Source organism: Somniosus microcephalus, unplaced genomic scaffold (assembly GCF_052327205.1).
Source record: "Somniosus microcephalus isolate GS21.2 unplaced genomic scaffold, FLI_Smic_1.0 scaffold224, whole genome shotgun sequence".
NCBI lineage: Eukaryota > Metazoa > Chordata > Chondrichthyes > Squaliformes > Somniosidae > Somniosus > Somniosus microcephalus.
In genome coordinates, this window is record NW_028225411.1 from 413279 (window position 1) to 427995 (window position 14717).

At 46.3% G+C, this 14717-nt stretch overlaps 1 protein-coding gene and 1 non-coding gene across 3 annotated transcripts in view; both read right to left on the bottom strand.

Moving 5' to 3' along the window:
• The window catches only part of nop58 (NOP58 ribonucleoprotein homolog (yeast)), a 58760-nt gene that overhangs the window by 38109 nt on the left and 5934 nt on the right, over positions 1-14717 (bottom strand). Inside the window, exons 2-4 of one of the 2 annotated variants that reach the window (XM_085980518.1) lie at positions 9710-9786; positions 3623-3675; positions 2047-2171 (exon numbers count right to left, since the gene is read on the bottom strand). In XM_085980518.1, coding sequence (XP_085836644.1) covers positions 2047-2171; positions 3623-3675; positions 9710-9786 — 255 coding nt within the window. The remainder of the gene's footprint in view (positions 1-2046; positions 2172-3622; positions 3676-9709; positions 9787-14717) is intronic. The other variant, XM_085980519.1, reaches the window with a different exon arrangement.
• On the bottom strand, positions 9267-9351 carry LOC147082035 (small nucleolar RNA SNORD11B). The gene has a single exon (XR_015076333.1). It is a non-coding gene; the product is annotated as a small nucleolar RNA SNORD11B (small nucleolar RNA).

Genomic DNA, 14717 nt, shown 5'->3' on the forward strand with positions numbered 1-14717 from the left:
TCCTGCTAACAAGTGTGCTAATTCAGTGAAATTGACGGGAACAACGGAATAAGCAAGGACATGTCTATTCGCAACACCAAAGTTCTGATTGGTCCCCTTGGATGACAAGACACACCCAGCAGTTTCTCTGGAATGTGTAATTAGATCCTCCCTGCCTATGTAAACAGTTACTTTGCAAAGTGCAATTCGAGCCATTCTGACTCCCGACAGAACAGAGTTCACTTGGAACAGACAGGGCTCACCCTCGAGGGTTAAGACCTTCTCCCACCCCCAAAACAAGTTTCTGACCGCCTCCCTACCCCCTCTAAGTTTCTGACACCCCCCCCCCCCCCCAAAATAGGTTCCTGACCTCCCCCTGCCAAAGTTCCTTGCCCCTTCACCGCCCCCAGGTTCCTGACCTCCCCATCCATAGATGGGGCATTGTGTGTGTCACGGATTGTTAACAGATTTAGTGAGTATGAAGTGAACAGTGACAGTGGCATGATTTCGTCCAGTCCAATGACGTCACTTGCCACATATGCACCTGCCTCCTGACCTCTTCTTCCCCCTCCCCCAGCCAGCATGGATCCAGTGATGGGCTCTCTCCCACGGAGCTTCTACAGAGCACAGAGAGTGGACTTGACCAGTGCTTTGGTTGGGAATTTGGAGAGAGTGGGAATTTGAAGAGAGGGAAGGAGTAGTTTTTTTGCCGACACTACTTGTAGTGCTTTGTGTTACAGGTAGATATTTAATTTCAGTACCCTTAACTTAATCTAGATCAAGTAAGTAGTCAGGAAACTACACTGTAAACTAAGTTACCTAATTACAAATTTAATTAAGAAATCAAGGTCATATAGGAATGGCAGTGCAGGCGGTGTGCCGCAACTGCAGCATGTGGGAGTTTGTGGAGAGCATTGTGATCCTGGACAATCACATTTGCAGTAAGTGCCTGCATCTTGAGGAACTTCAGCTCAGAGTTTTTGAGCTGGAGTCTGAGGTGCAGACATTGCGGCCATCAGGGATGGGGAGAGTTACCTGGACACAGCTCTTAGGTTAGGTAGTAGTACAGGTCTAGTTCGTGGTCAGGGACAGGAGGGCATGACTGCAGCTCAGGCAGGTAAGGGGACACCACGTGCCGTGCTGGAGGACCCTCAGCCTTTGCCCTTGTCCAACAGGTATGAGGTTCATGCTGCCTGTGTGGATGAGGGAAAAGTCTGAAGGATTGGTGAGCAGGCTGACCATGGCACCATAGTGCAGGAGGCCATTCAAGCGGGGGGAGTGAAAGGAAATGTAGTTGTGGTTGGAGACAGTATAGTCAGGGGGATAGATAATGTTCTCTGCAGCCGTGACCAAGAGTTCCAAAGGTTGTGTTGCCTGCCCGGTACCAGGGTTAAAGACATCTCCTTGCGGCTGGAGAAGAACTTGGAGTGGGAGGATCCAGTTGTCGTGGTCCATGTAGGAACCAACAACATAGGTAGAACTAGAAATGAGGTTCTACTGAGGGAGTTTTGAGGAGCTAGGATACAAATTAAAAAGCAGAACCTCAAAAAGGTAATAATCTTGGGATTGTTCCCTGAGCCACACGCATATTGGCATAGGGACAGATTAGAGGTTTAAATGTATGTTGAACAGTACTCTATGCCATCGCAGAGGTAGTGACAAAGTCTGAAGGTTCATCACAACTGAGGCAGACTTACAGAAGTGCTTCATCAACAGAGTGCTGAAAATTCTACTCATCAGTAGTACCTAACAACTGAATTCAACTTGGGAAGTTTGTTTTTGCCACGTGTATGCTGTCACTTTCAGTGGGTCAGTTCTACAGCGAGACTGACAAGAGGGGTTCACCATCTCAATGTCAGAAGAGCAATTTGGAAAGAGATGTTAGTTCATCAGATTGCACATTTAACACCAAGGAAAACAAGGCAGCAATGCCCCAAACTCTGCATGTGTAAAGGCGACAGGAAGATTACAGCAGCCAGACATTCATTTCTATGCTTGTTTATCACACTTGTTAACTGAAACGTGCTGCTCAACTGTACTGGAAACGTCAGGTTATAGCTCTCTTACTTTGATGACGCCCCCAAGTTTGGCATCTGCAACAGCCAGTTGCTCATGAGCTTCCTTTGCGGCAATCTTCTTCAGTACTTTCTTTAGGCTTTTACCAAGCTTACCTTCCACTAGGGCAGTAGCAGCTGCAAGACAGGAAGTTACAGAAAAGGACTGAAAAAAATACCATAGTAGCAATACAGCAATTTTATTTAAAAGTTCACGATACACAGATCCTCCACTCAACAGAATACAAGGAAAGGCTCTTCATAGAAACATAGAAGATAGGAGCAGGCCATTCGGCCCATCGAGCCTGTTGTTCTGCCATTTAATGAGATCATGGCTGATCATCCAAATTCAGTACCCTGTCCCTGCTTTCTCTCCATATCCCTTGATCCCTTTGACCTTAAGAAATATATCTAACTCTTTCTTGAATATATTTAATAAATTGGCCTCAACTGCCTTCTGTGGTAGAGAATTCCACAGGTTCACCACTCTCTGGGTGAAGAAATTCCTCCTCATCTCTGTCCTAAATGGCTTACCCCTTAGACTGTGACCCCTGGTTCTGGACTCCCCCGCCATTGGGAACATCCTTCCTGCATCTAGTCTGTCTAGTCCCGTTAGAATTTTATAAGTTTCCATGAGATCCCCTCTCATTCTTCTAAACTTTAGCGAATATAAGCCCAATCGACCCAATCTCTCTTCATACATCATTCCTGCCATCCCAGGTATCAGTCTGGTGAATCTTCGCTGCACTCCCTCCATGGCAAGAACATCCTTCCTCAGATAAGGCGACCAAAACTGCACACAATACTGAAGGTGTGGTCTCACCAAGGCCCTGTACAACTGCAGCAAGACATCCTTGCTCCTGTACTCAAACCCTCTCGCTATGAAGCCCAACATACCATTTGCCTTCTTAACCGCCTGCTGCACCTGCATGCTTACCTTCAGCGACTGGTGCACAAGGACACCCAGGTCTCGTTGCACTTCCCTTTTTCCCAATCTATTGCCGTTCAGATAATAATCTGCCTTCCTGTTTTTGCCACCAAAGTGGATAACCTTGCATTTATCCTCATTATACTGTATCTGCCATGCATCTGCCCAAATCATATTGGAGTTTCTCGGCATCCTCCTCACAGCACACTTGCCCACCCAGCTTTGTGTCGTCTGCAAACTTGGAGATATTACATCTAGTTCCCTCGTCTAGATCATTAATATATATTGTGAATAACTGGGGTCCTAGCACCGACCCCTGCGGTACCCCACTAGTCACTGCAATAGAATAGACGATCCTTACTACCTTCACTGTCTCCCAACTTTCTTGCTCTCCACTATTTTACAATCAAAAGCCCGAAGCTTGGCCAGTTCTTGACGATTTCTGCTCTGTTCTCACTGATTCGATCGCTTTTTATTAAGTGTTAAGATGAAAGAGGAGCACTCGGAATCTGAAGTCCTGAACGCTCGTTGACAACAGTCCGGAGCTTCGCTGTGCAATATTTCTGTTGTGGGGCAGGAATCATGGCTTAATTCAAGCAGGCTTGACTGACTCAATAAAGTACTTTTCAGTGCGGATGATAGTGGACGAAGATTTCCATACCTGCAAGAGCTTCTGTGGTATCTTGAAATTTTTCAAAATGTTTCAGCTTCACACTGTGGACAGAAAGAGATGAAAATGCAACAACTCGTACTGGGTTATGGTTTCACTGATGCCAATTCCCCTCCAGTACCTTACCCAAGTGGCCATTCTTCATGCAGAACAGACTCGCAGGGATGAATGGCCTACCACTGTTACTATGTTCTACATTATTCCATCATAGTAGTATTACAGCCAAATCCAACCTAATTCACACCCAATAGCCACATGCATACACATTCCAGCAGGAGTACAGTGGACGTGAATCAGCAGAAATCCTGGCTGACTTTCCCCTTGGGCCAGGAGAGATGGGACTTGCCACATTGGGTGAAATGAGTTAACTCAGCATTGACCAGGAACTCTGATCTGCATTGAGTTAGATGCTCTCAGCCAAGGCAGCAGTCAGTACATTACACTGGACTCAGCATCTCTAGGTTATGGTAAGAGAAAATAAAAATTGTTCAGTCCCCCTGTTTGCTTTCCAGTAACCCTTGCTGTAGTGTATGTACCTTTAAGAGCCCGTGTACTGGAATACCGGTAGTGACCACTCGGGTATATAAGCCTGTATAGCGTCTTGTATCTTTTAGTTCACCTCCAGACTTTGTTCAGTAAACACCTGTTAAACCAACTCCTGCATTCCGTGTCTCCATTAACACACGGATACAACAGTGGCGATGAATTGGAAACGGACTTACCTGCAATTCGGCAGCACCTCAAGGAGATCGATTCCTCAGATGAAGGTCGAAGAAAGAAAAAAAAAAAAAAAAACTGTGCTTTCACCAGCTAGCCGGGCTGGTGGCAGGTACTGCACTAATCCTTCCTGGGCGGCGGGCTGGGGCTCGATCGGGTGGCTCTGCAGCGGGGCCGAGCAGCGAGTCGGAAGCAAACAGAGACGGAGGGTGGAGCACTCTGGAGACGGCCGGCGCTGCAAAGCAGGTCGGCGTTCAGACCAAGCAGAGGGAGGGAAAAGTCCCAGAGAGTCCGGCGGGAACGAGTCTCCAACTATTAAAAATATCTGTGTAAATAAAAACCGCGGAGAACAGCGTTGTCAGCAGCGGCGGGAAAGCGCGGGAGGCGCCATTTTTTCTCGGCAGGGAAGAAAGGAAAGCGCGGGAGGCGCCATTTTTGATTTTCAGGATGCCCAAGACTAGCAATATTACTGCTTTCGATAGTAATATAGAGGATTGGACCACATATGTGGAAAGAGTGGAGGTATATTGCACAGCGAATGAAGTAGAGGATGATAAAAAGGCATCGGTACTTCTAAATCTGATGGGCGCAAGGACATACGGGCTGTTACGAAACTTAATCACTCCAGCCAAACCGATGGAGAAGAATTTTAAGGAGATTGTTGATACCCTACAGGAGCACTTAAACCCAACACCGCTGCTGATAGCGGAACAATTCAAATTCTTCAGGAGGAATCAGCACAAGAATGAAAGTAACGCTGATTACCTCACCGAATTAAGAAAGCTGTCAAAGCACTGCCAATTCAGGGCAGGACTGGCAGATTCTCGACGAGACAAATTTGTCTGCGGTCTCCTAAGTGAAGGAACACAGAAAAGGCTACTTTCTGAGAAAGATTTGACACTGGACAAGGCTTTCAGTGTGGCTGTATCATACGAAGCAGCAGCAAGAGGAGCTGCAGAGATACAGCAAAAGCCACAGGACTTCGGCACCCATGAAATGACACGGGGTATGGAGAGATGTTATCGCTGCGGCAGATCCACCCATGGCCAGAGGGACTGCTGGTTCAAGGACAAAGCATGCAGGCAATGCAGAAAGATTGGACACATTGCACAGGTATGCCGATCTGGACAAAAAAAATCCACTGACAGAAAAAAAATCAATAAGGAAAAGTACAGAAAGGTACAAATGATGGACAGTAGCTCCGAAGACCAGAAGAGCGATAGCAACTCCGGAAACAAGAGACTAAGCTGTCTCAAATTACATAATGTAATTGCCAAAGAAGATTACCAGACCATTTGGGTTACCCTCACGATAGCGGGGTCCCCAGTTAAAATGAAGCTAGATACAGGATCAGCTCTGACCGTCATAAGTCGACAGGATTACGAGCGGCTATTTCCGCATTTACCTTTGAAAGACACATCCATTATCTTGAAGACATATACGGGGCAGAAAGTATACCCCAGAGGGAAAATAAGGGTGCCTGTTGTATACAACGGCAAGGAAATACAGAAGTTGTATTTATACGTTCTGCAAGATGGTGGTCCACCGCTGTTGGAACGTGAATGGATCAGGAAGATACGTTTAGACTGGCACTCCATTCAGGCACTGACGGTGACCAGTAAGAAAAAAAATGATGATGACGTCATACCTGAACGATTAAAAGACATCTTGGCCAACGCCAAAGAAGTGTTTCAACAGGAACTAGGAACCTTGAAAGGCGTCACCGCCTCAATAAAAGTGGAAGATGCGGCAATTCCCAAGTTTTTTAAGGCAAGGCCGGTGCCATACGCAATTCGTCCAGCAGTCGAGGCAGAGCTGGAGAATTTGGAAAAGGCAGGCGTGTTATCCAAGGTAGATTGGAGCGAGTGGGCAACACCCATCGTCCCGGTCATGAAGAAAACGTTGAATAATGATAAATCTGAAGAACAGAGAAAAATTCGCATCTGTGGGGACTTCAAGGTGACTGTAAACCCGGTCCTTCACACGGTACAGTATCCTCTTCCGAGGATAGAAGATATTTTCGCCTCACTATCCGGAGGGAAACGTTTCACCAAAATTGACTTGGCACAGGCATATCGACAGATGGAGGTTGAGGAGGCCTCTAAAAAGTATCTCACGATAAACACACAAAGGCCTGTACCAGTACAATCGACTGGTTTTCGGAGTAGCATTAGCTCCAGCTATCTGGCAAAGAGCTACGGAGCAAGTCCTGCAAGGGATTCCGGGGACTCAATGCTACCTAGACGACATCCTTGTAACAGGAGAAAACGACAACGAGCACCTTGCCAATTTGGAGCAGGTGCTCACTCGGCTGAGAGAACGGGGCCTACGAGCAAATCGCCCCAAGTGCGAATTTTTCCAGAAACAAATATCATATTGTGGCCATATAATTAACGAAGAAGGGTTGCATAAGTCACCTGAAAAAATGGAAGCGGTCATAAAAGCTCCAGCACCTGAAAATGTTTCACAATTAAGTTAGTTCCTGGGATTGATAAATTACTTCCATAAATTTTTACCGAACTTGTCAACTGTTCTGCACCCTCTTAACGCACTGTTACAAATGGGAGTAATTTGGAAATGGAGCGAAGACTCTAAACGTGCCTTCCATAAATGCAAAGGCTTGATCACGTCCAAGGAAGTGTTGGCTCATTACAACCCATCACTGCCAATCAGACTGGCGTGCGATGCATCCCCTTACAGCGTAGGAGCGGTATTATCGCACAGATTCCCTGATGGCTCGGAGCAGCCGATAGCTTTTGCGTCACGCTCATTGAACTCAGCTGAGCGTAACTATGCCCAGGTCGACAGGGAAGCACTCAGCCTGGTATGGGAGTGAAGAAATTCAACCATTACCTACACGGACAAAAATTTACCTTGTTGACTGACCATCAACCCCTCGTCTCCATATTCAACCCTAAAAAGGGCGTTCCCATTATGACAGCGCAAAGGCTACAGAGGTGGTCCCTTTTCCTAGGGGCACACCAATATGACATAGAATACAAAGGATCAAAACAGCATGGGAATGCTGACGGTTTATCGCGCCTACCGTTGCCAACGGTAGAAGAGGCACCTACAGTGGGCCCAGTGGAGATGTTCCACTCAACCAGTGGAATGTCTACCAGTAACAAATTCTACCATTGAAAAGGAAACGAGAAATGACCCGACTCTCTCACGAGTCTACGATTTAACGGTGAAGGGATGGCCAGCACATGGTGAACCACTGTTGCCAGCATTCTCGCAAAGAGGAGAACAGCTGTCAGTGTGCCGAGGAACCTTGATGTGTGGGTCCAGAGTGGTGATTCCACCCAAACTCCAGGATAAAGTGCTAAAGGAGCTTCACGAGGGGCATCTGGGTGGAGTGAAAATGAAGAACCTAGCCAGAGCGTTTGTGTGGTGGCCAGATATCGATGGAGACATCGAAGAAATGACCAAGAGCTGTCTAGGATGCCAGAAGGTCCAAAACGCCCCACCACAAGCCCCTCTACATCCATGGGAGTGGCCCTCAGCTCCATGGCAAAGGGTACATATCAACTTTGCTGGTCCATTTATGGACTCAATGTTCTTAATCGCGGTGGATGCACACTCCAAGTGGCCGGAGGTAATAAAGATGTCCTCCACCACCACGGAAAAAACCATCACAGTATTGAGGACCATATTTGCCAGGAATGGGCTGCCTGAACAGATCTGTTCTGATAATGGACCGCAATTTGTGTCCGAAGAATTCAGGAAGTTCTTAAAAAACAATGGGGTTAAGCACTACACGTCTGCCCCATACCATCCCGCCACCAATGGATTAGCTGAAAGGTTTGTCCAGACCTTCAAGAAGGCCATAAAGGCCATGGGTAATGAAGACATAAATCTACAACATAAGGTAGATAACTTCTTGTTTGCGTACAGGAATGCAACACATGTGGTTACAAACCAAACTCCCGCCATGATGTTTTTCAATAGAAGACTAAGATGCCGGCTGGATTTGATCAAGCCAAACATCAGAAGGGACGTAGAGAACCGGCAATTTCAAGGCATGAATGAAAGGCCAACTAGAACCTTCCAGATAGGTCAACAAGTTTTGGCCCGGGACTACCGTACCGAGAAATGGCAGCCTGGAACTATTTGCACACGACTAGGACCGCTGATGTATACCGTGGACATTGGAGAAAGCATAATAAGGCGCCATGCTGACCAGATCATAGAGTCATCCGAAAAGGGACAACCTACACCACAACTCTATACGCCGAGTGATGAAGCAGAGATACCCATAGTATCTACCTCCGATCCGGTGATACTGGAACCAGATGAACCCGACACTCGCATTCAAGCCGAATCAGCCTTGCCAAAAGAACCTACACCACCACCAAGGCATTATCCGGACCGAGTCAAGAAGCCTCGAGAGACTGACTTATAATTGACTAACTGCAGCAAATGTGTAGATTATTGTTCTTGTAAACATGTTAATTAAGGATTACTTAAAATGTTATGTACTAATTATCTAAAAAGGGAGGAATTGTAGTGTCTGTACCTTTAAGAGCCCCTGTGTACTGTAATACCGGTAGTGACCACTCGGGTATAAGCGCCTGTATAGCGTCTTGTATCTTTTAGTTCACCTCCGGACTTTGTTCAGTAAACACCTGTTAAACCAACTCCTGCATTCCGTGTCTCCATTAACACACGGATACAACACTTGCTAGAACTGCATTTATAAGGATGTGTTAGGCAAGGATAGAATCAAGTCAGCTGCGATCGCCCCATCCAACAGGCCACCCACATTCAGCATGAATACTCACATGAATAACGGATCGTTGGACTGGGTACCACAGTGAGCCCAGTGTCCGTGGGAGACTTCCTCTCCCACATCTGGATATGTGCAAAATACACAAATTGAAATGCTAATTTATCCAACACTCAAGCAATCCAGCACTGGCAGTCTCAGATGAGGTAGTGACTGAAAAACCCTCAGCATTTAATCAGGAAGAGTGACAAAGTCATCATCATCACTGGTGCCAGTGCTGGACAGGACACTGGCCATCTCCTCACAAATAAGAACTCATGGAAGTGATGTGACTAAGACAGCAATTACTGTCATCTTGTCTTAAAACAGAAGAAGTTGATATGGCAGGTTACACATTAATAGTCCAACCTCAGCCTGCGAGGATACTTCTAGCACTTAGCAGCAAAGTGCCACATACAATAAAAAACAGCACTCACTGTCATCATATCTATATGTTAACATTGTTACTTGGCAGATGTGACGTGGTATACCCAAGATTCAGATGGCTAGGAATGGTTGCCTCTGGGCTAATTTCAGAAATCTGATTTGATTTTCTTAAAACTGGATTATTCTTACAGCTTTGAATAGCTTACAGTTTATTTGCTTTTTCTGCCGTTTCAAACTCCCGCCATAAGTTGTCCACTTCCCGGAGTTTACTCTCATCCAGGACCTGTGGGTAGAAAAAAAATGTCAAGTGACAACAGTTCAAAATGGCTGCGTGATAATCAGCACAGTAACAAACTTTCCAAAACTGACCTCTGCAGCTGAGCCAGAGAAAGAGAAAAACAAGCAGGCTGATATCCAGCAGAAAGTGGGCGTAGAAGATATGGCTCAGCTGGAATGCCCTTACAACTGAGAGGGCTGCTGACTAATCAATGTTTACATAGAAGATAGGAGCAGGAGTAGGCCATTCGGCCCCTCGAGCCTGTTCCGCCATTTAATAAGATCATGGCTGATCATCCAAATTCAGTACCCGGTGGTCCCTGCTTTCTCCCCATATCCCTTGATCCCTTTAGCCTTAAGAAATATATCCAACTCCTTCTTGAATATATTTAATGAATTGGCCTCAACTGCCTTGTGTGGTAGAGAATTCCACAGGTTCACCACTCTCTGGGTGAAGAAATTCCTCCTCATCTCTGTCCTAAATGGCTTACCCCTTATCCTTAGACTGTGACCCCTGGTTCTGGACTCCCCGCCATCGGGAACATCCTTCCTGCATAGGAATGCATCCTGTCTGTCTAGTCCTGTTAGAATTTTATAAGTTTCAATGAGATCCCCTCTCATTCTTCTAAACTCCAGCGAGTATAAGCCCAATCGACCTAATCTCTCCTCATACGTCATTCCTGCCATACCAGGTATCAGTCTGGTGAATCTTCGCTGCACTCCCTCCATGGCAAGAACATCCTTCCTCAGATAAGGCGACCAAAACTACACACAATACTCAAGGTGTGGTCTCACCAAGGCCCTGTACAACTGCAGCAAGACATCCTTGTTCCTGTACTCGAATCCTCTCGCTACAAAGGCCAACATACCATTTGCCTTCTTAACCGCCTGCTGCACCTGCATGCTTACCTTCAGCGACTGGTGCACAAGGACACCCAGGTCTCGTTGCACTTCCCTTTTTCCCAATCTATTGCCATTCAGATAATAATCTGCCTTCCTGTTTTTGCCACCAAAGTGGATAACCTTGCATTTATCCACATTATAATGCATCTGCTATGCATTTGCCCAATCACCCAACCTGTCCATAACCGCCAGATAATGTGTTATTTTTACCTGCCCCCCCACCCCCGATTATCAAAATCCACGACAAGGCCTTGGACAACGTGGACCACTTTCCATACCGCGGGAGCCTACCGTCAGCAAGGGCAGACGTCAACGACGAAGTCCAACACCGCCTTCGGTGTGCCAGTGCAGCCTTCGGTCGCCTGAGGAAGAGAGTGTTTGAAGACCAGGACCACAAACCCGGAACCAAGCTCATGGTCTACAGAACAGCAGTGATACCCGCCCTCCTGTATGCCTCAGAGATATGGACCATGTACAGCAGGCACCTCAAAGCACTGGAGAGGTACCACCAACGCTGCCTCCGCAAGATCCTGCAAATCCATTGGCAGGACAGGCGCACAAACAGCAGTGTTCTTGCTCAGGCCTACATCCCCAACATCGAAGCTTTGACCACAATCAGCTCCGATGGATGGGTCACATGGTCCGCATGTCCGATACGAGACTCCCAAAACAAGCGCTCTACTCGGAGCTCCGGCACGGCAAGAGAGCCCCAGGTGGGCAGAGGGAACTTTGAGGGCTTCAAACTAACTAGTGGGGGGGGGGGTTCCTAGAGAGCAAATAATAAACATGACAACAGAGAAGGTCATAGACTTAGGTAGCAGTGGGGAAATTAAAAACCAGAGTGTGTCAGGAAGGTGCAGAAGGTATGGAGTAAAAGGTAAAGTAATAAAAAGGGCAAAAGCAGGAACTAAGTGTCACAAAACATATTTGAAAGTTCTCTATCTGAATGCACGTAGCATTCGTAACAAAATAGACGAGTTAATGGCACAAATAACTACATATGGGTATGATCTTGTGGCCATTACAGAAACATGGCTGCAAGGTGACAATTGTAGTGTGTGTGCCTTTAAGAGCCCCTTGTGTACTGTAATGCCAGTAATGGCCACTCGGGCTATATAAGCCTGTATATTGAGTTGTATCAGTTAGTTCCCCTCCAGACTTTGTTTAGTAAACACCTATGAAACCAACTCCTGTCTTCAGTGTCTCTATCAACACACAGACACAACAGTGGCGACGAATTGGAAATGGACTTACCTGCAATTCGGCAGCACCTCAAGAACATCGATTCCTCTGGCGTCCAAAGTTGAAGAAAAATCAAGAAAAAGAAACTGTGGTTTCACCAGCTAGCCAAGCTGGTGGCAGGTACTGCAATAATCCTTCCTGGGCGTCGGGCTGGGGCTCCAGCGGCTGGCTCGACAGCTGGGCCAAGCAGCGAAAGCAGTAACAGACGGGGAGGGAGCACTCGGGAGACGGCCGGCGCTGCAAGCAGGTCGGCGTTCAGACCTAGAGAGAGTCCAGCGGGAACGAGTCTCCAACTGTAAATAAATAAAAAGAACGGAAACTGCGGGAAACAGCGTTGTCATCGGCAGCAGCGGCGGGGAAGCGCCATATCTTTTCTGCAGAAAAGAAAGAAAAGCACGGGAAGCGCCATTTTATTTCTAGGATGCCTAAGTCTGGCAATATTGATGCTTTTGATAACGAGATAGAGGATTGGACCACATATGTGGAAAGAGTGGAGGTATATTGCACCGCAAATGGAATAGAAGATGAAAAAAAAAGCTTCAGTACTGCTAAATCTAATGGGCGCAAAGACATACGGGCTGTTACAAAATTTAATCACTCCAGCCAAACCAAAGGACAAGAATTTTAAAGAAATTGTTGATACCCTACAGGAGCACTTAAACCCAACACCGCTGCCGATAGCGGAACGATTCAAATTCTTCAAGAGAAATCAACACAAGAATGAAAGTAACGCTGATTACCTCACCGAATTAAGAAAGCTATCAAAACACTGCCAATTTGGGGCAGGACTAGCAGATTATCTTCGAGACAAATTCGTCTGCGGTCCCTTAAGCGAAGGAACACAGAAAAGACTGCTTTCTGAAAAAGATTTAACACTGGACAAGGCTTTCAGTATGGCTGTATCATACGAAGCAGCCGCAAGAGGAGCTGCAGAGATACAACAAAAGACACAGGACTTCAGCACCCATGAAATGACACAGGGTTTCGAGAGATGTTATCGCTGCGGCAGATCCACCCATGACCAGAGGGACTGCTGGTTCAAGGACAAAGCATGCAGGCAATGCGGAAAGATTGGACACATTGCACGGGTATGCCGTTCTGGACAAAAAAAATCCACAGACAGGAAAAAAAAAATCAAAAGTACAGAAAGGTACAAATGATGACGGACAGTAGCTCCGAAGACCAGAAAAGCGATAGTGACTCCGAAAACAAGAGACTAAGCTGTCTCAAATTACATAATGTAATTGCCAAAGATGATTACCAGACCATTTGGGTTACCCTCACGATAGCAGGGTCCCCAGTTAAAATGGAGCTAGATACAGGATCAGCTCTGACCGTCATAAATCGACGGGATTACGAGCGGCTATTTCCGCATATACCTTTAAAAGACACATCCATTATCTTGAAAACATATACGGGGCAGAAAGTATACCCCAAAGGAAAAATAAGGGTGCCTGTTGTATACAACGGCAAGGAAATACAGAAGTTGTATTTATACATTCTACAAGATGGTGGTCCACCGCTGTTGGGACGTGAATGGATCAGGAAAAGACGTTTAGACTGGCACTCCATTCAGGCACTGACGGTGACCAGTAAGAAAAAAAAACGATGATGACGTCATACCTGAACGATTAAAAGACATCTTGGCCAATGCCAAAGAAGTGTTTCAACAGGAACTAGGAACCTTGAAAGGCGTCACCGCCTCAATAAAAGTGGAAGATGCGGCAATTCCCAAGTTTTTTAAGGCAAGGCCGGTGCCATATGCAATTCGTCCAGCAGTCGAGGCAGAGCTGGGGAATTTGGAAAAGGCAGGCGTATTATCCAAAATAGATTGGAGCGAGTGGGCAACACCCATCATTCCAGTCATGAAGAAAGCATTGAATAATGATAAATCTGAAGAACAGAGAAAAATTTGCATCTGTGGAGACTTCAAGGTGACTGTAAACCCGGTCCTTCACACGGTACAGTATCCTCTTCCGAGGATAGAAGATATTTTCTCCTCACGATCCGGAGGATAACGTTTCACCAAAATTGACTTGGCACAGGCATATCTACAGATGGAGGTTGAACAGGCCTCTAAAAAATCTCATGATAAATACACACAAAGGTCTGTACCAGCACAATCGACTGGTTTTCGGAGTAGCATCCGCTCCAGCTATCTGGCAAAGAGCTATGGAGCAAGTCCTCCAAGGGATTCCGGGGACTCAATGCTACCTAGACGACATCCTTGTAACAGGAGAAAACGACAACGAGCACCTTGCCAATTTGGAGCAGGTGCTCACTAGGCCGAGAACGGGGCCTACGAGCAAATCGCCCCAAGTGCGAATTTTTACAAAATCAAATATCATATTGTGATCACATAATTAATAAAGAAGGGTTGCATAAATCACCTGAAAAAATTGAAGCAGTCATAAAAGCCCCAGCAACTGAAAATGTTTCACAATTAAAGTCGTTCCTGGGATTAATAAATTACTATCATAAATTTTTACCGAACTTATCAACTCTTCTACACCCTCTTAATGAACTGCTACAAACAGGAGTAATTTGGAAATGGAGCGAAGACAGTAAACGTGCCTTCCATAAATGCAAAGACTTAATCACGTCCAAAGAAGTTTTGGCTCATTACAACCCATCACTGCCAATCAGACTAGCGTGCGATGCATCCCCTTACGGCGTAGGAGCAGTATTATCGCATAAATTCCCTGATGGCTCGGAACGGCCGATAGCTTTTGCGTCACGCTCATTGAACTCAGCTGAGCGTAACTATGCCCAAATCGACAGGGAAGCACTCAG